We start from the raw sequence: 26,618 nt of genomic DNA on the forward strand, positions 1-26,618 counted from the left end.
GAGTTTGGTTGTTCAAGATCTTAAGCTTTTCTACAACATTGAAAAAATGTTCTCAGATTCCTTCGGATTTTAAGCTCCTGTAAATCAGTATGGCTTTTCTGCTTGTTGTCTTTCCTCAAGGCTAAAAGCTGCTCCTCTGATCTCTTCCTCTCCTTCTTTATCATTGACTAAAGCTGATGAAAATTTTGTTCAGTGTCTTCTCCAAGTGTGGTTCCTGTTTTTTAAACTGTTGATAGTCCTCCTTTTCCCCGGCACACATGTCAACCAATATTTGGGTTAAGCAACGCTTCAAGAAAAGAGACATATGAGTCATTTCCTCTGTTTTTATAGTGGCGTAAGCTTGGCAGGTATCTTCAAATTTAGTTAGTGAGGTCTCAGTCTCAATCTCTTTCATAATTCTTTATGAATGAATTCCATTCCCCCCAAGTTATGGATTCTACTGGGGAGAAGAGAGTTAATGAAGATGACATGATGTTGCAACTTCAACATCTCTCACTGGTGTTGGTGCTCCTTCTCTTTCTCCTGAGGTGCTCTTTCTCAGCAATCTCCCTTCATTTCAGTCCCATCTTCTTCATGGCTTCCTCTCTCATTGCCCCCAGTTCCAGCTTCTCTGGGCTGAAGTGCTGAACAGACTTTCTGACTTCTGGTGAAGAATTTCCAGTAGCAGACATTTGTTTATAGCCTGTAACTTCCTGACAGGTTTGGCATATCGGTATTCAAGTAAATTTGACTGAAGAGGATTGAAAATAAAATGCATTCTGGTCTGGTTTGGGAAGTCAGAAGCTAACGAAGCTGAGGCAGATACGAGAAGGCTATGGGTCAACTCCAGGATGTAAATGAATATCAACTTTACTAAAGGTATCAAAAGAGACTAAGGTTTCATAAAGAGAACACATTCAAGAAGGATTAAAAAAAAGCCCCAAACCCTAAGACAATTCAGGAAAATAACTCAGTTTTCATCTTTCCCAGCTTCATAAGGATTCTAAAGTTTCTCAAAAGTCCCCCAAAGTCTTTCCACCTTATTTTCCACTATTGGCTTTCTGGTAAGTTGACTCTTATGAAGCACACAAGGCTGGCTTGATCTTTAAAAGATCAGCTTCTCCTCCCTACCCCACTCCTTGCCATGTCCCATATTCCTTGCATTCCCTTTCTTCTCTCTCAATCCTTATACCATTTCAGGCAAATGGCTGTCTAGTCTCTTCTTAAAAACCTCCAGTGTTGGAGCATTCACCACCTCTGGAGGCAGGTTGTTCCACTGGTTAATTGTTCTAACTGTCAGGAAGTTTCTCCTTAGTTCTAGGTTGCTTCTCTCCTTGACTAGTTTCCATCCATTGCTTCTCAATTTAGGAGCTTTGGTGGAGCAGTGGGCTCCACCAAAGCTCAAGGTTGACTCAGCCTTCCATCCTTCCGAGGTAGGTAAAATGAGGACCCAGATTGTTGGGGGCAATTAAGCTGACTTTGTAATAATGCCGCTTGGGGTGTGTGTGTGAAAGCCCTAATAAGCAGGCATATACATAGAATGAAGGCTACTGCTAAGCTTGTAAGCCGCCCTGAGTCTTCGGAGAAGGGCGGGATATAAATGGAATTAAAATAAAATAAAATAAAAATAATGCCTCCTTAAGTAACACCAGCTGCCTGCAATTAGTGCAGGTTCGAGTCCCACCAGGCTCAAGGTTGACTCAGCCTTCCATCCTTCCGAGGTAGGTAAAATGAGGACCCAGATTGTTGGGGGCAATAAGCTGACTTTGTAATAATGCCGCTTGGGGGGGGCGAAAGCCCTAATAAGCAGGCATATACATAGAATGAAGGCTATTGCTAAGCACATTGGTTTGTGCTTCTTAGATTGTAAGCCGCCCTGAGTCTTCGGAGAAGGGCGGGATATAAATGGGATTAAAAAAAAATATCCTCCCAGCTATAGTTTCATCCCAATCATCTGCTACCATCACATTTTTTTTGCCCATCGATCACTGCCTTAGAACTGAAATCCCAAATTTCCACATTTCATACAGTTAAAGGGAAAATTTCCCCACAGAAGTTATTTTAGAAGCAATTCATCTTGAAATTCCTTCTACACTCCATGCATTTAGAGAGTTTATCTACTGAGTGAATTATGTTAGAACTAAGGGAACAGCTCAGCCTGAAGCTCTTTCCACACAGCAGAAATGGATTGCCTGTGATAAGTGAAATTTTCTCATTATCCATTCATTGATATGGTTTTTGTGCTATGTGGATTTTCATACGGTAATAAATAGAGGATTTATTCTCTGAAGCTATTTCTGCCCTCCCTGCATTTTCTGTACAGGGCATCAGGATTTCAGTGTCTTACATGAATACATTAATACAGAAAGACAACACACACATTGTAAAGGAAAAGAAAATATGTTCATTCTATAACTTTCACCATATTTACCCAACAATAAAGTAAACAAGCTGTCACTTTCCTGCTTCTTATTCAGGTCTCATCCAGAGATTTACATTTCTAGAAAAGATGGGAAATTAAGTTTCCTTTAAAACACACACACACACACACCCTCTTCTTTATGAGCTTATAGTCCCTATTCAGGTTAGAGTCAGGGCAACTGGATGGAACTGAGCATTTACTGGCCAGATGCACTTCCTACGTAGAGCTCACACAGATACATTTAGTTTGTGCTCTAGGAGAGAAACATCTGCTGCTACTTAGGATTGAACTCTCAACTTTTTGAGTGAGAATGAAAGTCAAGGGTCTTCACCACTCAGAATGAAATTTCACTTCAGGCACAAGAAATTCTAAAATCAGCTCCAATTTAGGATTTCTTGTAGAAAAAAAAAATCACAAAAGAGCCTACTCTTTGTGTCTACGTTTGACACATTTCAAAGGTACTGATTGCTTCCTTGGCATTCATTACAAGACAGGCAGCACTAGAGTGAAGTGTCCTCAAGCAAGAGTGGCATCAAACTCCATAGGTCTGGTTTACTTTCCCCAGAAGTCTCTGGAGACAAGAGATCATGTTGAAAGACAAAGTTATAGAATTATCTACTCCAGCTTCACTTTCTGGACATGTCCTGACAAGGACCACAATCACTACAGAACTTTGCCCCCAGGGGATATCTGTGATTTCTCCATAATGTATTTTTCTCCAGTTAATCCTCTTTAATTGGAGCCCTTGAAAAAATTCAGGATTCCCGGAAGAGAAGTTGCCTCTTATTGTAATTATCGCCAACTCAGTATCTGAGATCTCTTCTGCTACTACTCCAGTGATTGCTTTGATGTAAACTTCAGACTGAAGCAATATGGAAGGGATCTTGTGTCAGAAAAGGATAAATGCCTCAATAACACTCTCTTTGGAACAAGTTTTGGGACAGATAGGAACAGTGCTCTTGAATGCACTTTCTCCTTTATCCAGATGAAATTTGGTTTGTCCCTGTCTGACTTAGGAAATCCACTGGCATTTTTCATCTTGTAAGAGTCCTTTGAATTCTTCTAACCCTTGTTCGTTTTTAAAAACAAGAAAGGGAACTGATTCAGCCCCATGAATTATGGACCCCCTGCTTGTGCTTCTGATGCTGCTGGTGTCCCTGCCAGTCTCTGGGAAGCTTAGAATCAAGTGTCCGCTGAGTTTGGAACATCAGGATGGAACAAAACCATGGAGCTATTACAAACCAGGAGACCATCTCATTAGTATAGTAATCACTGCAACAGAAATATCGCCTGCAATATTGCTTTTCAACATGGCTCCTAATAGTCAGTCTGACTCGTAAGTCATTCAGTGTGATGAATGTGTGAATTCTGTCCATTTAGAGGTCCACTGTTTTTTTTATTTCTTCTTCTTTCACTTGCTCCTATATCACAAGACCTGTCTATTTTCATGAATCGTTTTGATTTCCATGCATTCTCTCTTTTGTCTTCTTTTGTGGGAGAAATTCAAAAATGGGGCAGAAAGAAAATGTGAAAGTCCACCTTACTTTCTTTTTCTCTCCAATCCTGAATTTATGACTTTTGTTTCCATAGTTTTCTAACCACTCATTCATATTCATTTCCTGATCCTTATAGGAATAATATTTAGAATGGCTTTTCTGGGTCACATATCAAAAATCCTCTTCCATTTATGATGGGTTTGTTTTAATGATTGAATTAGTTTACAACCTGGTTACTGGGCTGGTGAAAATTAGTACTGCTAAACATTACAGCAAATTTGTGATTCTTAACTCTGATGGTGGACTATCTCCAACCTATCTTACCAATATGCACTAAAACGTGATGGGTGATGATTATTTGCCTCTATTTTTGGCTTAAGATTCAATATGTTTGTTGAGAAAAAAAATGTATTAAATAGAATTATTTTGTAATTGCTGTTGATGATTGAGATATTAACATGAGTATTTTTTACACTAGTTTATCATATGATAAGTCAAGAATAGTACACTTTATTTTCAATATTCAAGTTATCAACAAAACTCCACAGCTCTTGCACAATTTGACACTTGGCTACAACATCCATGACAACTATTTGAATACACATGGCACTTCAGATGCCTTGCTGGACATACTCTCTACAGGAGAAGCCAATGTTCCCAACTATAGCTGTGGAAGGAAAGACAACCTGTTGACTCTGGTTGATGGAGCTGAAAGAGACATCTCTATCCAGATGTCAACATTAGTCAACCCCTACAAAATCTCACAGGTTTGTGAGTGTATTTCTCTATCTGGTAAATTGAGTATGGTGGTAGTAGGTGGGTGATAGATCCAACCATATCTTGTCTATAGAATTGTAGATATCATGGCCAAAATTAGGATTCACAGTGGTGAGGCAGCAAGGATCAAAACAGACATCTTCTTATAACACCATCCTTATTGCATTGGGGCTTCTACGTCACACTTGTGAAGGTGAAGAGGGTTTGCGTTCAATTAAAAGGAACTTATGTGCAACCGAAAGTTAAGTGGTTGTGAAAAGCTCATGTTTTCTACATGCTCTTAGCCAAAATAATGGAAATTTCAGTGGTGAACAAATCCCAGAGTCATGAAAAAAATCCAAATGGATTATTTTATTTATTGTTCATAAAAGATACTCTATATGTTTTACTGTATTTTCTTATTGCTTTTTCAGATTAGTCTTGAAATTGCTTCCGAGGCTCTGAGTGAAAAAAATGAGTTTCCTTTTTTCCACCGGACATTACCCAAACAAGGTTTTCAGTACCCAGGAATTGTCCAAATTCTCCTCCATTTCAGATGGACCTTGATTGGTCTCTTTGCTTCAGAAACAGAGAAAGGAGAGAATTTCATGAAAACGTTTACTCCTTTGCTTGTCAGGAATGAAATTTGTGTTGTTATATCACAACAATTCTCAACAAGTACACCTACAGAATCCTTCAGGGAAGCCATGTCTAAGTGGAGACAAGTCAATGTTTTTGTTCATTTTGCAGAATATGATCCCATTTGGGAGAGAATTCTTCCTTTCCATTTAACCCTTGAAGGTTTGCCAGGACCCATTGAAAGGAAAGTCTGGATCATGACAGGCTTGGGAATTTATGAAATAAAAAAGCACAGACTTCTCAAATACATCCATAGTATTTGGAATTATTATTATTTGTTTTCAAATGAAAAGCCAAAAGATGAAGGCTTTGAACCCTATTTCTTTCTAAATCTCCACTTTGAAGATCAGTCTTTCGAATGTTCTCTTTCAAAGCATGTCTTTTGTGTCAAAAGCCGGAGAAAATGCACTCAGAAATCACCACTTGGGACCCAAAAGAAAGGGAGCAAGTTCCAGGTCACAAATGATGAACATTATTACAGTTTCATTAAGACTCTGGCCCATGCCTTGAATGTTGCATATTTGTCCAATTCCAGGAAGAAAAGGAAGAAAGGGGAAGAGAGTTTGGGCACTCCAAGGCTACAGCCATGGCAGGTATGAGGTCCTGACAAGGGTTAATAAAACCTAGTTCCATTTGAGAACAGAAAGGAGGAGGGGGAGAACCTTCTCAATCTACTCAATCTATTCTCCAAAGCACCTGAAAGCAGGACAAGAAGCAAAGGATGGAAACTAGTCAAGGAGAGAAGCAACCTGGAACTAAGGAGAAACTTCCTGACAGTTAGAACAATTAACCAGTGGAACAACCTGCCTCCAGAGGTGGTGAATGCTCCAACACTGGAGGTTTTTAAGAAGAGACTGGACAGCCATTTGCATGAAATGGTATAAGGTTTCCTGCCTGAGCAGGGGGTTGGACTAGATGACCACCTAGGTCCCTTCCAACGTCGTCGTCTTCTTCTTCTTCTTCTTCTTCTTCTTCTTCTTCTTCTTCTTCTTCTTCTTCTTCTTCTTCTTCTTCTTCTTCTTCTTCTTCTTCTTCTTCTTCTTCTTCTTCTTCTTCTTCTTCTTCTTCTTCTTCTTCTTATTATTATTATTATTATTATTATTATTATTATTATTATTATTATTATTATTATTATTATTATTATTATTATTATTATTATTATTATTATTATTATTATTATTATTATTTGTGCTATAAAAGGCCAAACAAGTTGGCCAATCTCATCACTTGGGGAAATTTTTTTCCAAGTAGTCTATACCAGCAGTCCCCAACCTTTGCAGCTTGGTGCCCCAGCTGGGGAGTGGGGGGAAAGGCAACTAGGCTACTCAAGTAATGGGCAGTATGCATGTGTGCATGCCCAGCTCAACCTGCATGAACATTGGACCAGTGTGCACATGTATGCAAAGCAAATCGACTACAAGTTGAGTTGCATGTCCATGCGTGGGTATACTGGCCCACTGCTCACATGAGACTAGTTTTGCACGCACACATGTACACAAGCCCATAGCCAAGTTGCAAATTGGCCACAGCCCAGTAGTGGGCCACAGTCCAGAGTGTGTGGACCCCTGGTCTATAGCACAAAAAATAAATTTTGATATTAACTACTGCTGATTTTAAAAGGATTTATACATTTTTTAAATAAATTCCTGTATGGATGGATTTATGATTAGCATAATATAATTTTACCTTTATAAATTTTAAGGAGAATCTGAGATTATCTAGCCCAACCTCTCCTGTCTGCAGGAATTCCAATTAAAGCATTCCTGACTGATGGCTGCTCTGTCTTTGCATTAAGACATTCAATGAAGGGGAGAAACTGAACTTCTCAATTTTACTGGCTCAGTTCTAAAACTGTTCCTCCTTCTAGGATGTTTCTGCTTTCATTCAACCAGAATCTCCTCTCATGACAGAGTTCATGTTACCGTGTCTGGCACCCTGGAGTAACAATGAGAAGATATTAAACTTCTGAGTAACATTTGAAGTGTTGTATCCTTCCTTTACCAACTGAGAGGTTTTGTAATACATATATATTTGGAAACTTGATATTTTTAAATAAGATCAAATTAGCTTTGTCTAATTTGGGGGACACGGTGGCTCAGTGGGTTAGGACGCTGAGCTTGTCGATCAGAAGGACGGCAGTTTGGCGGGTTGAATCCTGAGTGCCGCGTAACAGAGTGAGCGCCTGTTACTCGTCCCAGCTTCTGCCAACCTAGCAGTTCGAAAGCATGTAAAAATGCAAGTAGAAAAATAGGGACCACTACAGTGGGAAGGTAACAGCGTTCCGTGCGCCTTTGGCGTCTAGTCATGCCGGCCACATGACCACGGAGACATCCTCGGACAAGCGCTGGCTCTTCGGCTTTGAAATGGAGATGAGCACCAGCCCCTAGAGTCAGAAATGACTAGCACGCATATGCGGGGGAACCTTTACCTTTACCTAAGAGTTGAATGAAGTCATGCATTAAACATTTTATCAAATTTACTGTACTGTGGACAATAAAGAAAAATTGATGACAAAGGACAAAGTATGATTCAGAACTACCTCGTTTTATGAGAAAGATTAAAAAGATTAAAATTATTTGAGTACAAGTTTTAATAAAGTTTTTATCCACTTAATTATCATACAAGCCAGCCCTCATGTAACTAAGTTCTGAATCATTACATAATGAAATACTTTTTTTAGAACTTTGCCAAAATCAAGTTGTATCACCAGCATTCTCACAACTGACTAATAAAATATAATGATATGTAAGAATGACTTTTCTGACAGGAAAAAGAGATGGTACTGAGGGAATGATCAGATAAGAGAGAAGAATCCTCCAGCTGCATAATGAGCAGAGGAAAAAAACACAGACAAATAATTGCTAGCAGATTTGCCCTTTCAGAAGTTCAAGATTCTCTCAATGAATCCTTCAATAAAGTAGAATTAGTTCATCTGTTCCTGTTTCCTATCTGGTCTACTAGGTAGTTTAGACTGGCAACTTTCTTTAAAAATCTATGTTTTCTGGTAATCAACTTGTTGTTTTCAATGAGTTTATGAATAATATCTTTTTTCTGTTCTATTTATTTGTTACCTGTTCTAGAATGTTCCCTGTAATTGATTAAATGTGTCAATTATATTGTCAATACAAATTCTTTGAATATATGTTCAAAAATTTTGTTGAGCCTTTTTCCTTCACTTATGAAGACACTGGTAATACTTTTTCTCCTAATTAAGCATATTTTGAACTTAGAGGACTATATTTGCAAGTTAGACAGCTGTACAAGAAGGAATCAAATGTAAAAAGATCATGTGAGATAAGCAATCAGGGTTTCAGCTTTTAAAATTCCTTGATGTTTCCACTCTAGTTTCACCCTTTTCTGGAGAAGAATGAGTTTTGCAATTTTTCCTACTTTAAACTCTACATGGACCAAAATGGAGATGTAGCAGCAGATCTGGGCATCATGAGCTTGTTGGTTCTCCTCGAAGAGGATCCCATCAGACTGAATCTGGGGACTTTTGAAAGACAGAGACTTATTTTCTACCAAGATGCTATGCCAGAGCTAAAGTTGCGCAACAAGGTGGGTGAAATTTTGGCATCTTTTCTCTGTTTTCCAAAGCTTTAACATCCATTTCAAGTGGGCTAAGCTCAAAATTACCATGGTGGATGACTTCACTGGAAATTGAATGTGGGGTATAGAAAACATATAGTTTTTGTAGACTGCTTGGGAGGCTTCAAAACTATTCATAAAGGTGATCATTATGGATGGAAGTCTGTTTTAATCTGATTCAGACATGTCCAATATTAGAAGCTGGGTGATTCTTCTTTGGATGCAGACCATGGCCCTTTTGGGTCCCTTCTACTATTTAGTATCTCCATCAGATTGGTAAGACACCCACAAGTGAAGGGGATTGTGGTGCTAATAGCCTCAGATTTGCTTGTTCCTTGTCTTCAAATAACAAAGAAAACAGTGGATCTGTTGACTGGTGCCTGAATTCAGGTTTGGACTGAATCAGATGAAATTGAATCATGACTGAATGGAGGTTCTCTTGGTCCCATGAGGAAATCAGCTTAATCTTGTCTTAGTTGGGGAAATTGCCCCTTGAAAGGGCAGGTCCATAGTCCATAATGTTTTTAAGCAGCCCAGACTTTGCCAGAGGTATCCATGCCTCTCTTTCAACTGACTGGAATAGAGCAATAAGACTTCAACAGTTTTTCCATCCAGTTGGTGTTACCTGACTGGTATTTATTCAACAGAAATGACCTTTGGACTTCAGAACTATTTGTTTCTGCCACAGGGATGATACTCATGTGTCACATGCTGCCCCAAAGATGCCTGACTTACTCTTTTAGAGGGACACATTCTCATGATCTCATCTCCATCTCCCTTCACTACAGTTCTAGAAACCAGACAGTCACTGGTAGAAGCGAATATATTTAGGTCATAGGTGAACTGTGGGGTTCTCGGTATTCTCACTTTTGTGGTTTTCTTGCAAACATTTCATTACCAAACAAGGTAACATCATGAGAAACATCTGCAAGAAAAACCACCAGACCCAGAGAGTACTAAGGACCCCACACTAGGCAGTCAATTTTAGTTTAGGTTCACCAGTCTAACAACCATATGATTTGAAGAAATAAACACACAAAGAATGTGTCCTTAAAAGTTGACAGCCCTAATTTATAATGATGTTTTCCTTTATATCTGAACTAGAAGTTGATTTCTGACTATTTTCAACGGAGAACAGTTTTGCAATGTTTTTTGTACTCTAGAAGAAACCTTTCCCAATCTTACTGTTCAGCAGTTTCTTTTTTTATTAAACTTTTATAATATTTTAATAAATCTAATAATATAAAAATGTAATACATCTTTAAAAATATTTTTATTCCAAAATTTAATATGATTTTTTTCCACCAAACTTTAAAATCATGGATAGAGGAAGACTGGAGGAATGCATGTTAGAATGACCATGAACAGAAATCCCTGAATAATAATAATAATAATAATAATAATAATAATAATAATAATAATAATAATAATAATAATAATAATAATAATAATAATAATAATAATAATTTATTTTATTTATTTTATTTTATTGAGATTTCTATACCGCCCTTCTCCCTAAGGGACTCAGGGCGGTTCACAGGGCATATATAAATAGCAATACAAAAATTAAAAGAAAATTAAACCAATGCCTAATTAAAATACAACAATGATAAAATAATAAAAAACCAATTAAAAAACCCATATACCCCTATCAGGCCAGACCAGCTAATTCAAATAAATGGGTCTTCAACCCGCGACGGAAGGATCGAAGGTCAACCGGCAGTTGGTTCCATAATGCCGGAGCACCCACAGAGAAGGCCCTCCCCCTGGGGGCCACCAGTCGACATTCCCTGATTGGAGGCACCCTGAGGAGGCCCTCTCTGTGGGCACGCACAGGGTGGAGGGGAGTTGATGCCGGCAGCAGGTGGTCCTCGAGGTATCCTGGACCCATGCCATGTAAGGACTTAAAGATCATAACCAAGACCTTGAACCTTACCCGGAAGATAATAATAATAATAATAATAATAATAATAATAATAATAATAATAATAATAATAATAATAATAATAATAATAATAATAATAATAATAATAATAATAAGAAGAAGAAGAAGAAGAAGAAGAAGAAGAAGAAGAAGAAGAAGAAGAAGAAGAAGAAGAAGAAGAAGAAGAAGAAGAAGAAGAAGAAGAAGAAGAAGAAGAAGAAGAAGAAGTTGGAAGGGACCTTGGAGGTCATCTAGTCCAACCCCCTGCTCAGGCAGGAAACCCTATACCATTTCAGAGAAATGGCTGTCCAGTCTCTTCTTAAAAACTTCCAGTGTTGGAGCATTCACCACCTCTGGAGGCAGGTTGCTCCACTGGTTAGTTGTTCTAACTGTTGTCACTTAATCTTCTTTTTTTTCTCAATTCCATCCCTCCAGACTTCATTAAGTAGAAAAATATTTTACTGCAAAGTGATATAGAAAGAGATTGCATATTTACCTAAGTGAAGTCCAGAGGTTATTTAGCTAATGTTCATGTCTTTTACCACCATGGATGATGGATGATGAGTCCCAACATATTTTCTTTGGCACTTATTTTTCTGCTTAGTCTCTGCCTGAGTCCAAATGTGTAGAAAATTGTCCTCCTGGATTTGTCCAGCAGGCTCGAGAAGGAGAGCCAGTTTGCTGCTATAACTGCATCCCTTGTCCGGAAGGGACCATCTCAACTCAGGAAGGTGGGTGACACAAAATAATAGGGCAGGTTTTTACGGAAGTGGATTCATCCAGAACATTTTCAGAAAAGTGCAAGTTAAAAGACAGATTGAAAATCAACTGTTTTCTTCTACCTTATCTACAGTAAAGGGAAGAAAATTTAATTTAATAAATATAAAAGTAAAAATTATATGAAGGAGGGGGTGGACAAAGATAGGTAGTGTAGCAGAATGGGCAAGCTTTACTATTATCAGAGAAAATATCTCTTCTGCTTTTTAGTCTGTATGTCTCTTTCCCCATTTAACTTGTTAGGAACATCTGAATACTTTGAAACCTGAGGAACGATCTTACAGTAGTGGCCAAAATTGTGGAAACCTTTTGGGGAAAGTGTATTTTTGAGGTTTGATGGCTCCCTTCGTCCAGTGCGCTCCCACAGGGAGGGTCTTCTCAGGGTGCCGCCGATAAAAGACTGTCGGCGGATAACACCCAGGGGAAGGGCCTTCTCTGTGGGTGCACCTGCCCTCTGGAACCAATGCCCGTGGAGCTTAGGACTGCCCCCGACCTTTGATCATTTTGCCGGGACCTGAAGACCTGGCTCTTTGAGCTCTCCGGCCCAGGCTGAGAATTTTTAACTGGGTTTTTTAATTTTAGGGATGATTTAATCTTTTTTAATTTGTTTTTAACTTTTGTACTGGTTGTTTTAAATACCATGTAAACCGCCCTGAGTCCTTCGGGAAAGGGCGGTATATAAATTTAAATAAATAAATAAATAAATAAATAAATAAATAAATAAATAAATAACATCACTTTTTTGGAGTAGTACCATAAAATTATATATCAATAGAAAGATAATTTGATCAATAATGTAATGCAACAAAGTATGTTCAATTATCTGTACTGTAGTCTATGAAAAGTTATAGCCAAATAACCAGAAAAAGGAAGCACAACTTGCTTAGGTTGATATCAGGTAGCTTTCCTTCATCTGACTGTAGCCAATGAGCATCAGTGTTTAGAGAGCCAATCAGGGGTCATCTTGTTTTTCCAATGAGCCAATCAGATCACAGTAGGATTCAGTTATTGATGTCACGTATTGAAGCTGAGAGGAGGACATTTGTCAGTGTGTTGTGTGATTGCCATCAAGTTGGTTGGGGTTTTTTTTGTGTGTTCTTTCATTTAGTGAGCTTGTAAAATGTAAAGAAAATTAAAGTAATAGTGCAAAGGGTTGACTGGTTGGCCAGAAAGTGATGTAAAATAGTATCATTAAGTGAACAAGGTTACAGTTATAAAGAAATTAGAAGAAAAATGGGTGGAAACCTAACCAAAGGTGGCATTTCTACTGTACACTTTTCCTAAAAGGTTTCCACAATTTTGGCCACTACTGTATGTCCACCTCCTGGAAGATATATTGAAATGAATTCTATATAGAGGATCGCTGAGAAGGTATTGCAGGTCCACAACGAGGTAGAGAGACAGATATGGGTCACCTGATTACACCCATGTTATAACTGTTCCCAACAGCTTTTCCAGATTATTTTCAGGACTAGCTTTCGCTGACAACCAACTAAATTTCACAAGATAAGCCTCCTCTGAGTCCAGTATATTAAAAAGTACCATCTGACAGGACTTAGGAAGTTTTACTAGAAAGATTAATTCATTCATTATTTAACTCTGATAAAATTATATATCAACGGATATCTGCACACTACATAAGAAATCATTTGAGTCCTAAGCTTTCTGACAATTTCATAGACTATTAGAAGTGTAGGGTTGTTGGGTTTTGGTTTTTGTTTTTTAGAAAATTGTATACTTCTTATTTTCTTTCTGTAAAGATATTAAGAAATGTCTCTTGGAAATGCTCTTCTTATTAATAGTTGTCCCAAGAAGGTACTGCTTGAAAGGAGAAAGACTAAAATATTAAAAGAATTTTCGGTGTGTATTTTTTCCCCTCAGATACGGAAAAATGCACCAAGTGTCCGGAGAATAAATACCCAAATGAGAACCGAGTCCAATGCATCCTCAAAATTATCACCTTCCTTTCTTATGAAGAATATTTGGGTATCATCCTGGTCTCTTTTTGTCTGCTCTTGTTCCTAACCACAGACTTTATTTTAGTCGTATTTCTGAACTACCGAGAAACTCCCATTGTCAAAGCCAACAACCCAGACCTGTCCTACATCCTCCTGCTCTCCCTCCTGCTTTGCTTCTTGTCTCCTTTTCTCTTCATCGGTCAACCAAGGAAAGCCACCTGCCTTCTCCGACAAACGGTGTTCAGCATCGTCTTCTCAGTTGCCATTTCTTCTCTCTTGGCCAAAACTATCACGGTGGTGCTGGCTTTCCTGGCCACAAAACCAGGAAACCGAGTGAAGAGATGGTTGGGGAAGAGCTTGACCAATTCCATCATCCTTTCTTGTTCTGCTGTCCAAATTATCATCTCCTCCATCTGGCTTGGAGTTTCTCCGCCATTCCCTGACTCTGACTTCCACTCTCAACCTGGAGTGATCATCCTGCAGTGCAATGAAGGCTCTGTTGCCATGTTCTACATCACCCTCAGCTACATGGGCTTCCTGGCTGCAATCTGTTTCATGGTGGCTTTCCTGGCCAGGAATCTCCCTGGAGCTTTCAATGAAGCCAAGCTGATCACCTTCAGCATGCTGGTCTTCTGCAGTGTCTGGGTGAGTTTTGTGCCCACCTACCTGAGCACCAAAGGAAAATACATGGTGGCTGTGCAGGTCTTCTCCATCTTAGCCTCCAGTGCTGGTCTTCTGGGCTGCATCTTCATCCCCAAGTGCTACATTATCATTCTGAGGCCAGACCTGAATACAAAGGAACAGCTTATGTCCAGAAGAAATGTATAAATGTGAGACAGATAATTTCCACTCTCAACACATTGCAACAGGCCAATAGGGCAAGCATAGATTTTTTTTCAAGCTGCTCCCATACATGAGATGGGGCAACAATTTTGGTTGAAATAATTAAAGGGCAGTTGGAAGTTAGCATCCCCCCTCCTTATCCAGTATAATTGTGAGATGGCAGCTGAGCTCTTTTGAGCAGTCAAATTAGTGTATCTACCCTGTGCCCTTAGTGTACCTGGTGCCTGAAATCTCACACCCCAAATATATGAAAGCTAACACTTATGCAATGGGAATGTTGCTGATATCCCAGAAATATTTTTGGAGGGGGTTGTCTTTCAAAGTTCCATCATTTTAATTTTATCATAGGTTATTGACAATTGGGGTTCTTTGCACTATTGGACTATTGGATATTTCCAAGTCTGTAAAGTTTTCTAATAAAAAGCCCATTGTATAATCGCTGGAAGTCTGTTTTAGTTGAGATGGTTTGAGAAGCAAAACTAGGAGCCCCAAAGGCAGTCTTTCCTTGTTCCAGCATTTCACCCCCTCCCAGGTTCCCGTGCCAACAAAGTGTTTAATATATTTGTGTGCCCTTGTGTTTGTATGTCAGGGAAGAGGGGAGGGAAAGTAGCTGAGACTGACAACATAGACAATCTTGCCTTGAAACATCTTCCTTTCCCATCCTGTCCCCAGACAATCAAGATGACTCTTTTGTTCCTCGAACATTAAATCTTCAATCATTTTTTTAGATTTATATCCCAAATTACCTCAGAGCTCAAAGTAGTGGACCCAGTTTTCATTACTCTTTTCACTGCATCCAATCCCTTTTGGATATAAGGATTGAATAATTGCCATGGACATCAGTGGATATGATTAATTGGGTCACTCTGCTCTTCATCCAATAGCTTGACTGCAGATCATCACAGTTGATCTGAACTCTCTCTTAACAACTGTGCTTTCCTTTCCAAGATTCCGTTGATTCTTCCTTGACTGCCCATTCTGAAATTTCTTTCCATCTTTTGGATAGATAGGTGAATTTTAAAGGTTCCTTGTTATAGGCACCCATCTATCTGCAACCACAGCTGAATGAATTCTTCTGTCATACCTGAACACTCAGTTTGGGCTAACTGATCAAGAATCTCTTGGGTCAACCCTTCCTGAAATTGATCAGTCAGAGGAACTTCATTCCAGGCTAGTTCTTGGTAAATGAGACTGAAACTGCTTATTTTTCTGTATGTAAATTTTTAGTCTATATTATTTGAAAAGGTGATATTAGCACTTTTTGAAGTGGCAGTCTAGACTTCTATTTTAACTTCAGAAAAACATGTATTTTTCTTCTTAGTCAAGGCCATTTTTTTTGGTATGTGAAAACATGTGTTTTCAGCATTAAACAACAGAGAATATATTCTGAAAGTCCTTGAATACATGTACAAGTTTTAAGAAAGATAAAACCCAGCTTGGAAGGAGTAATCTAACCTGTAAATTTGCCACTTCTGAAACATTATGTAGAATCAATGTTTTCTATCGTTCAACCTTCACATGTAATCAATGCCTTTCATTGTTTGATTGTTTCCTTTCTGATCTATAACATATTGTTGTTAGCTGCGAAGTCAATTCCAACCCATCGCAACCCTATGGACAACATTCCTCCAGGCCTTCCTGTCCTTCACCATCCTCCGGAGTCCATTCAAGCTCACACCCACTGCTTCAGTGACTCCATCCAGCCACCTCATTCTCTGTCGTCCCCTTCTTCTATTGCCCTCAACCTTTCCCAGCATTAGGCTCTTCTCCAGTGAGTCCTTCCTTCTCATTAGGTGGCCAAAGTATTTGAGTTTTAGCTTCAGGATCTGGCCTTCTAAAGTGCAGTCAGGGTTGATCTCCTCTAGGACTGACCTGTTTGATCGCCTAGCTGTCCAAGGGACTCACAGGATTCTTCTCCAGCACCATACTTCAAAGGCCTCAATTCTTTGGCGCTCAGCCTTTTTTATGGTCCAACTTTCACTGCCATACATTGCAACTGGGAAGACCATGGCTTTGACTATACACACTTTTGTTGGCAGGGTGATGTCTCTGCTTTTTAGTGTGCTGTCTAGATTTGCCATGGCTTTCCTCCCCAGGAGCAAGCGTCTTTTAATTTCTTGGCTACAGTCCCCATCTGCAGTGATTTTGGAGCCCAGGAAAATAAAATCTGTCGCTACCTCCATTTCTTCCCAATCTATTTGCCAGAAATTGAGAGGGCTGGATGCCATGATCTTGGTTTTCTTAATGTTAAGTTTCAACCCAAGTTTTGCACTCTCCTTTTTCACCCACAACAAGAGGCTCTTTAGTTCTTCTTCACTTTCTATAACATATTACAACATATTATAAATAACATATTTATTTTGGTAACCTATAAAAAAGACTTGATCTCCTTAATAAATATTTTTGCTTTGCCTGAATTATTTGGTGATTGTTATATTTGGGTGGGAAAGAATCTCTTTGCAAAGTGTCTCAAATTCAGGGATCTATTTCTTAGCTCCACACCAAACTTGGATGGCCTGAGTTTGGAGAGAACAACTCTCAACTTATAGGTCTCTTTTTCCATTTTAGCCCCATTATCATCTCTTCTTGATTGATGCCTCTATTCAAGTCCTAATTTGAGTTTCAACTTTGCATCTATATTTACTACACAAGATTTATTTTCAGGTATCAGAGGTAGCAAAGTACTCAGGGGTGTCAGACATAGCCAAGGCCTGACTGCAAATTGTGTTTTTCAAAGAGTAGCATGCAAAAGAGTCATCTGAAATTGGTCCAAGGCCAATTTCAGGGCTGTCCACCAGTCTAAGGGAGGGAAATTCATACAGGATCATGCCTGAGCTAAACATGGCTTCCAACAAAGAAAACAGAAAGAACACAGTCTCTTTTATAGGCTGTCGGTCCTTGGAATGTTGCTGCAGCCAATTGTCACTGAACATATTTTTTTATTCTGTTGCAAGGCAATGATTCTAATGGAACTTCCCTTCTGAACATACTACCGGGCAGTGACAATTCAACATTTCAAGAGCCAAACTAAACAAAAAAGGAAATGTAAGAAGTGAGCAGCCCACCTTTCCCCTGCAGATAATGAAATATTTGGGGGAATATTAAAAGAGGCAGGATAGAATATTTTCCCTGAATGAGAAATGGAGGAAAAAAATCTTAACAATGGCAGAAACAGCCCCACTCTCCATTCCTCAGACAGAAACCCGAGGAGGCCAATATTTAGAAATGGAGGGTTTTTAAATCCATTCAGAAAGAATGGGGCTCCACTATTCATAAGCAAAACACCTTCAGCCATAGCTCCCACAGAAGGCTGGAGTTGATGGGATTAGAAAAACAAAGACTCCTAAAATCTATATTCCCTACTCAGCTCCAAGGATAGGACATTATCTCCAAGCCACAATGGGAGTCAAGAAACAATAATTAGAATACCAGAAGGTGCCCTCAAGCACAGGTCAAAGTACATTTCACAACAGGCATCTCATATACAAAGCCCAAAGAAGGTATGAAAAACCACCCACTCTCAACTCCATTTTGTCAGCTGTCCCAGAACTGCATGCAGTTGTTGGTTCTGCTCATCAATAAACAAGAACTTTCTTTCCTAAGCAGTCAACCACCATTTTTTATTCCCAGATTGAAACTGGACATGATTTTTCTTTCAACAGAGATAAATGATCTCCTTTTTTGTTAAAACACTTTTTATGTCTTCTTTTTTTCTTTGACAATGAATGCATAATCATCACTAGTATTTTACTCTTTTATTTTTCTCTTTTTTATTATTAATTGAGAAGCAATAAAAATGAATTAGTGAATCGGGTAGTTTATGCTATTCAATCAAGCAGAAATATTATTTCAACATATCATTGAGATAAATATTTTTGCTCCTAAAATATGCTTAAGTTAAAGTTTTTCCCCCCTCTCAGCTTGAAGAGAAAAACATAGAAATTCATCTATCAGAATTGGGTCCTCTGGGGGACTCCATTTCTTAGCCCCAAAGAGGCAGTAGCTTCTTTACAACAAGGAAGATTTCTAATAATAAGATTTATTAACCATGTTTTCAGCTTGCAGCAAACTTTGTAGATTTTAGATAGGGAACAACAAGGCAGACCTATAAATGTGAAACACAATACAAGCCACAATCATTGTTTAACTACATTTAGTATTACTGATCATAAACAAACAAACAAACCCAGATATAATTGTGCATGCTTCTATTTGTGTGTGATTCTGCCTGAAGCTCTCTGGTAAAAAGACATTATTGAATGTTAAATAAATAAGAAAAAGATTAAACAAAAATAAACATAATTCTTGGAAATGAGAAACCAAAACCAAAGCCCTTTGTAAAATAGAGTATTATATTTTGAGGTCTATTTTTGTAAAAACATCAATTTGGAAAGGAATTTTTCATCCTTTGTTCTGATTTTATCACAATTCCATAAATATAGTGTGGGGTAATAGCGAAAATGCAGGTTGAATTTATTGAAATATAAAATACCAAATAAAATTGTTTTGTGATGTGGAATCCATACACACACACACACACACACACACACACACACACACACTGTATGCCTCATTCTTATTTTATTTTTAAAACAAGCTGCTCCTTTCTGTTGAGATCTGGCCTAAGGATAATAATATAGCATTTGGGGATAAAGATGCAGACCAGCAGACCAGCACTGGAGGCCAAGATGGAAAAGACTTGCACGGCCACCATGTATTTCCCTTTGGTGCTTAAGTAGGTGGGTAAAAAAGAGATCCAGACACTGCAGAAGACCAGCATGCTGAAGGTGATCAGCTTGGCTTCATTGAAAACTCCAGGGAGATTCCTGGCCAGGAAAGCCATTGTGAAGCAGATGCCAGCCAGGAAGCCCATGTAGCCCAGGGCTACATAGAACATGGTAACAGACCCTTCGTTGCATTGCAGGATGATCTCTCCAGGCTGGGAGTGGAAGTCAGAGTCAGGAAAGGGGGGAGAGACTCCTAGCCAGATGGAACAAATGAGAGTTTGAATTCCAGAACAAGAAAGTACAAGGGAGTTGGCCAGAGTCTTCCCCAGCCACTTCCTCATGGTGTTGCCTGGCTTTGTGGCCAGGAAGGCCAACACTACTGTGATTGTCTTGGCTAAGACTGAGGAGACAGCAGTTGAGAAGACAATGCTGAAAACAATTTGACGGAGAAGACAAGTTGCTTTTTTTGGCTGGCCAATAAAGAGGAAGGAAGTCAGGAAGGAGAATAACAGGGAGATGAGGAGGATATACGAGAGGTCCCGGTTGTTGGCCTTGACTAGTGGAGTTTCTAAGTGTTTTATAAAGATTGCTAAGACAAGCACTGTGGCTAAAGACAAGAAGAGGGCAAAGGAAGCCAGGATCATCCCCAGAAGTCCTCTGTAGGATAGGAAGGTTATGACTTTGAGGATGCATTTATCTCGTTTCTTATTTGAATGCTGATTCTCTGGACATTTGGTGCATGTTTTTGCATCTGTAGATAAGAGAGATGAGAGAAATATGATTTATCCACCTCCTTGTCTCCTTCTGTCTACCTTCTCCACCATTATCATCCCTTCCATAAATGCATCATGTAAAATTGGTAAATTCTGTCTATTTTGTGTTGTTTTTTTTTACATTTTCTGAGCAATCAAATTCCTCCACAGCTGTTTTTACCTGAGGATATGATGTACTTTAAAATATTCTTTTTTTATGTGGCTGTGTTTTCCACACTTTTCTCTTAACATACTCTCTTGAATTTATGGACAAGCCTTGCTGAAATAATATCAGCAACGAATGTGCAAAGTTACGTCATTTTTCATTAAAAAAAGTCCTCATTTTTCTTCTAACAAAACTGCAGAGGTGATCAAAGGAAAAAGAGGGGATGGTTGAAGAGCTGTCTTTCTCCAAGATGATTTCTTACAAATCATGTCATAAAACAAGTTCTGGAACTTAGGGCAAGGAGGCCAAAAATGAAAGATCCCCAACTGAGAAATCAGACTCCCCCACTGAACATTGTGAGAGACTACAGTGACCACTCCCACTGGGGAGACTTTTCCTTCAGAGATGCCCACCTTCCTGAATGGAGATGGTTCCTTCTGCACAAGGAATACAATCATAGCAGCAAGGGAGCTCCCCTTCCCAAGGCAGCTTCATGAAACCTGGACGGCAGCTCTCCACACACTTGGATTCAGGGAGGGACTAAATAAAAACAGAAGGAACATCAAGGACAGTGTGCAGGAAATGTGTTGGGTATATCTTTGTTACCTCTGTTGATAGCTACCTGGTGGCTCTGTCTAAGGGACCTAGTCTTTGTTCTACAGAGAGGAGTTATTATAGTACCATCTGCAGAGCCCTGGCAGGAATTGTACAGATGGAAATATGATCATCAAGCAAAGGGGTTTGAAACATTTGTGAGAACATCTGGCAGTGGCTCAGACAGACACCTCCCTATTTCACTGGACTATCAGAAGGGGAGGCAGAGCAACAGAAATAGTCCTCCAGAATAGAAAAATTCAACAGTGGTTGTTGGAAATAACAGACGTGAGCTTCCCTATGCAGCCAGACCTCTATTTATTGGTATGAGACCGGTTAATATCGATAAAAGAGATTGGTATATATTTGTTCATGTCTCAACAGCAGCAAGAATGGCTTTTGCACAACTGTGGAAGGACCCAGATATTGCTCCTGATCACTTGTTAATAAATAAGATTCTCTGTTGTGCCGAGATGGACAGGTTAACGTACATCCTAAAAGATAAATGTGAATCACTATATAATATAAGTTGGAATAAGTGTTTTGTATGGCTTAAAAGAAGGTTCAGTTTAGGAGATGAGCGATGAGATCGCTTACCTAAATGACTTATCTATTTCATTAGGCTTATAAGGTGGATAAGATTTGACTAATGGTAGATTCTTAAATGATAAGGTTACTCTAGGCCAGACATGTCAAACACAAGGCCCAGGGGCCGGATCCGGCCCGCGAAGTGGTTTCATGTGGCCCACGAAGCCATCCTGGAAACAGGGAGGGAACGGCCCCCACTGCCTTGGGCCCTGGCCCAGAGACCCTCCTTCTGCCAGAGACCCTCAGATCTGTCCCACTCCTGCCCAGGCCCCCATAGGCACCCTTGATGCGAACGATGTAGAGCTGGCCACGCCCACCCAGTAGGCCATACGCACTCTAGCCATGCCCACCCAGTAGACCACGCCCACCCTGGCCACACCCACCCGGCCCCCTGAGGGCAACCGCAATGCTGACGCGGCCCTCAGTGAAATTGAGTTTGACACTCTTGCTCTAGGCATTGGAAAGTTTAGCTGGGATGATATATTTTTTTGTTAATAGGAGAGTAGATATAACTCGGTTTATTTTGTTTGTTCCCTTTGTACTATTTGTTGTCATTTTTAATGTAAATAATTAATAAAGATTATTAATTAAAAAAAGAAATAGTCCTCCAAAATGACATCATTAGAGTCAGTCTTCAAGAGACTATCTATCTATCTGTCTATCTGTCTGTCTGTCTGTCTGCCCTTCCATTCATTCATTCATTCATTCATTCATTCATTCATTCATTCATTCATTCATCCATCCATCCATCCTTCCATCCATCATCATATTTGCCTTACTCTGGGGTTGGAAAGAACTGGAGGAAAAGAATTTCCTTTACCTGGTTGAGCCATTTGGGGAACATTATTGCATCCTGGTCAACGGTAAACATGACTTCTGGCGATCCTTGCCTTGCTAGGCTCCCAAATTTTGCCCGGACAACTGACTTATTGGAAAACTGGACTGAACCTATGATGTCAAAATCAGCAGCCAGTTCTCCACTCTCATCCAAATATAATCCATCCGAGGAGTTATTATAAAGCTTGAAAATGTTTTGCAGGAAACATTGAAGCTAAAATAACAGAGGGAAGAGAAACAAGTGCAGGAATACTAATAGGATAGTTATGCATATCTGCACAATCCCACATCTGAAGTTACCATAGTAATCTACCCTTCTAGGTTACTTAGAAGTTTTATAATTGTAACAATTGACTACAGCTCTGATAAGAGGGTTAATATTTGTGTTTACATCTGGTTTTGATCACAGCATGTGAGAAATTGCGATTTGGAATGTAATATAATCTATGTTGAAGAAAATGATATCAAACAGAGAAAGTTATGTTGTTTGCTTATGAAATGAAAAATTGTAAGACCTCTGAATGAAGGTTGTTTGATATTAAGGAATGGAGTAATTTATGGATACATGAAGGAAAAATGTTCAATCTTGAATGATGTGACTACAATGCCCATCAGAAGGTAGGATTCTCTTTATATGGAAATGAAAATCCTGGTGGTGAACATGGAAGAACTAGAGATCAGCTTTGGGAGTAATGTGCAAAATATTGCATTTTCAAAAGAATAAAGTGAGCAATTATAGGATATTCATACTTACAAAATTCCCTAAGAAGTTAACAATGAATGAATGAATGAACCTTTATTGTCAAAGTACAACCATGTATACACTGAGATTGGCTGAGTCTCCCTTCGTGCTCCCCCTACCACAACTCACAGTGACAACAAACCCACCATCTTGTTACACCATGTGAGCTAATTGCACACAACACACTGGCCTCGCAAGTCAATCATACATAAAGTTATTTCCCATTCAAGAGCCTGACAGCCCATGGATAGAAGCTGTTCTTCAGCCTGTTGGTATGGCTGGCTATACTCCTGTATCTCCTACCCAATGGTAGGAAAGAAAAGAGGTACTGACCAGGGTGTGAGTCATCCCTGAGAATTTTCCTCACTCTTCCAAGGCAGTGTTGTGATTCAGTGTCAGCCTGTGCTCCCAGCAACTGAGTCTGAGGAATCTGAGGAGGAGGAGGAGGAGGAGGAGGAGGGGTTTGGAGAGCCTTCAGTGTCAAAGGGAGGCTCTGATGCACTGCAGGACTCTCAGCCTGGCCCCTCCAGTCATGTTCCTCACGAGGCTCAACTGTGTGATGACGAGGTGTCGGACTCAGAGGAGTCATAGCTGAATCTGTTCAGAGATGCTAGAAGCAGAAGGCAATCCAGCAGAGAAGAGCAGAGAAAATCAATGAGGCAACTCAGTGAAAAGAGGAGAAGGCATTGAGAAGCCACGCCTTGGGACAGATAATAAAAGGTGAAGGTGTGGGCGGTGCTGGTTGTTGAAGGCAACTGTTCATAGACATTCAAAGAGAATCCTGGTCTGTTCTTGCTAATCTGTTTGACTCTTGTTTGTTGTTGGACTCTTGTTTGCTGTTTTGAATTATTTATTGAAGACAATATTCTGCTGCTTTTTTGTTTGAAAGACTTTATCATTTTGAAACTGTAAATAAATTTGGGTTGGGTTTTTTCCAGCCTATTAATTTGTCAAAAGGAAAAAGGGGTTGTCCCTGTCACACAAACAGGGCCAGTCGTAGGCTGGAACAGAACAGGCAGTGAGCCCTGGCAATGTCATCCAGTAGTGTCAGGGGATAGCCCATGATGTTTTGTGCTGTGCTCACCACCCTCTGTAATATCTTTCTATCCGTGGCTGTCAGGCCAGCATACCAAACCACAATACAGTGCAAGAGGATGTTCTCTATAGTAGACCAATAAAAGAAGGTCATTAGCTGTTCTAACCTGTTCTTCTGCAAGACCCTGAGGACGTGGAGTCTCTGTTGGGCCTTTCTGGCCATCTGGGTTGTATTGACTTTCTAGGTAAGATCTTCACAGAGGTAGACTCCCAGGAATTTAAAGGAGGAAACTCTCTCCACACAGCCCCCCCGATGTAAAGTGGGGCAGGTTCCTCTCTTTTCCTCCAGAAGTCTAGCACCATCTCCTTTGTCTTGCCGATGTTCAGGTGCAAGTTGTTCTTGGAACACCATATGGATAGTTTTTGTACCTCCCCCCTGTACGCTGTTTCATCTCCACCTGTAATAAGACCCACTATGGTGGTATCATATGTGAACTTAATGATCACAGTAAATGGGTCGGACGATATGTGTACAGTGAGTACAGGTAGGGGCTAAGCATGCAGCCCTGTGGTGAGCCTGTGCAAAGCTTCAGGGGGGCAGATGAAACAGACCTGACTCTCACTGTTTGTAGCTGGTCCCTTAGAAAGTCTTTAATCCAATCGCAGATGGAGGGGGAAAAATTCAACTCAGTCACTTTTTCAATAAGGATGCTCGGCAGAATAGTGTTGAAAGCCGAGCTATAATCAATGAAAAGCATCCTGACATAGCTTCAAGTTTCTCCAGATGGCTGCTACAGAATGTAGAGCAGTAGCTATGGCATCATCTGTCGACCTGTTCACCCTGTAGGAAAACTGATGTTTGTCGAAGTCCGGGGGGAGGCATGTCCTAAGATGTTGGAGAACCAGTCTTTCGAAGTATTTCATCACTACAGACATTATTGCAACAGGTCTGTAGTCATGTTGTTGTTAGCTGCGAAGTCGTGTCTGACCCATCGCGACCCTATGGACAACGTTCCTCCAGGCCTTCCTGTCCTCTACCATCTTCTGGAGTCCATTTAAGCTCACACCTACTGCTTCAGTGACTCCATCCAGCCACCTCATTCTCTGTCGTCCTCTTCTTCTCTTGCCCTCATTCTTTCCCAGCATTAGGCTCTTCTCCAGTGAATCCTTCCTTCTCATTAGGTGGCCAAAGTATTTGAGTTTTAGCTTCAGAATTTGGCCTTCTAAAGAGCAGTCAGGGTTGATCTCCTCTAGGACTGACCGGTTTGATCGCCTTGCAGTCCAAGGGACTCGCAGGAGTCTTCTCCAGCACCATAGTTCAAAGGCCTCAATTCTTTGGCGCTCAGCCTTTCTTATGGTCCAGCTTTCATTGCCATACATTGCAACTGGGAAGATCATAGCCTTGACTATACGCACTTTTGTTGACAGGGTGATGTCTCTGCTTTTTAGTGTGCTGTCTAGAATTGCCATGGCTTTCCTCCCCAGGAGCAAGTGTCTTTTAATTTCTTGGCTACAGTCTCCATCTGCAGTGATCTTGGAGCCCAGGAAAATAAAATCTGTCACTACCTCCATTTCTTCCCAATCTATTTGCCAGGAATTGAGAGGGCCGGATGCCATGATCTTGGTTTTCTTAATGTTGTTTCAACCCAAGTTTTGCACCCTCCTTCTTCACTCACAACAAGAGGCTCTTTAGTTCTTCTTCACTTTCTGCCATTAGAGTGGTATCATCTGCATATGTTAGGTTGTTGATATTTCTTCCGGCAATCTTAATTCCCACTTTTGATTCATCTAGCCCTAGTCATTCAGGCACTCAATTGCTGTTTTCTTTGGGACTGGGAGAATTGTAGCTGCTTTCAAGCATGATGGTACACAGGCCATTTGCAAGGAGATGTTAAAAATCCTTGTCAGGACCCCTGCTAATTGATCTGCACAATTCTTAACCACTATCCCCAGCACCCCATCTGGGCCTGCAGCTTTGCTGGGATTCACAGCCTTCAATACAGCCTTCACTTGATGTTCATACAAGGTGAATGGCTGAGAATCAGAAGGCCGGCCAGCAGAGGCTACGGGGTCTGGTCTTTTCACCTCGTAGTGAGCAAAGAAGATATTCAACTCCTCTGCCAATGAGGGATTGGTATTAACCATGTTCTATATATCCTGGTAGAATATTTACAAACTTTCAGATTCCCACTATTCCAACATTGTCCTATTGAGAGATTGAAGAAACATGTCTTCTCTGTTGTTGCCCTGGCCCTGTGAAACAGCATCCCACCAGAGATATGGATGGCATCCCTTCTCCTGGGGATCCAGAAAGCACTTTAGATGTATCTCAACAAATATCTTGTCGTAATTTGACCTCCACTTCAAGGATTCTGATGAACTGAATCCTCAAAGTCTTGTGCTGTGGGAAAATTCAATAGCTGCACTAGTGGAGTACATTAAATCAATCAATAAAATTAAGGAAGACATTGATTTATAAAATTCATGGCCTTTTTTATCTTGCTGGGGTCAAACATAAAGAATTGTGTAATAGAGAAAGTGGTGTGTGTGGCTGAAATGAAACTGCTTAAGATAATATCTTAAAGGAGATTGGCTCATAAAGTTCATGAACTTCATTATCTATACATTGATGCTCAAATCTTGGGGGGAAAAGAAGATGAGCTTAAATTCCTAGTTTCCAGACAAACATGATTTAATAGGTAGAACAGAGATCTTTTTGAATGACACCCCTTCCCCCACTGGATAAAAACATAGCAATGGAATGATACCATTTATCCAAAACAAAATGAAGAAAA

At 39.9% G+C, this 26,618-nt stretch overlaps 1 protein-coding gene across 1 annotated transcript in view; it reads left to right on the forward strand.

The window, feature by feature from the left end:
* LOC308663025 (vomeronasal type-2 receptor 26-like) overlaps positions 1-14,367 on the forward strand; it is a gene marked incomplete at both ends in the record, with an annotated part of 38,384 nt that extends 24,017 nt beyond the window's left edge. Inside the window, 6 exons of the mRNA XM_081319168.1 lie at positions 3,161-3,251; positions 4,376-4,664; positions 5,088-5,885; positions 8,638-8,850; positions 11,409-11,535; positions 13,463-14,367. Coding sequence (XP_081175294.1) covers positions 3,161-3,251; positions 4,376-4,664; positions 5,088-5,885; positions 8,638-8,850; positions 11,409-11,535; positions 13,463-14,367 — 2,423 coding nt within the window. The remainder of the gene's footprint in view (positions 1-3,160; positions 3,252-4,375; positions 4,665-5,087; positions 5,886-8,637; positions 8,851-11,408; positions 11,536-13,462) is intronic.
* Between the last annotated feature and the right edge of the window lie 12,251 nt (positions 14,368-26,618).

This window comes from Vipera berus (genome assembly GCF_964194415.1).
Source record: "Vipera berus genome assembly, chromosome: 2".
NCBI lineage: Eukaryota > Metazoa > Chordata > Lepidosauria > Squamata > Viperidae > Vipera > Vipera berus.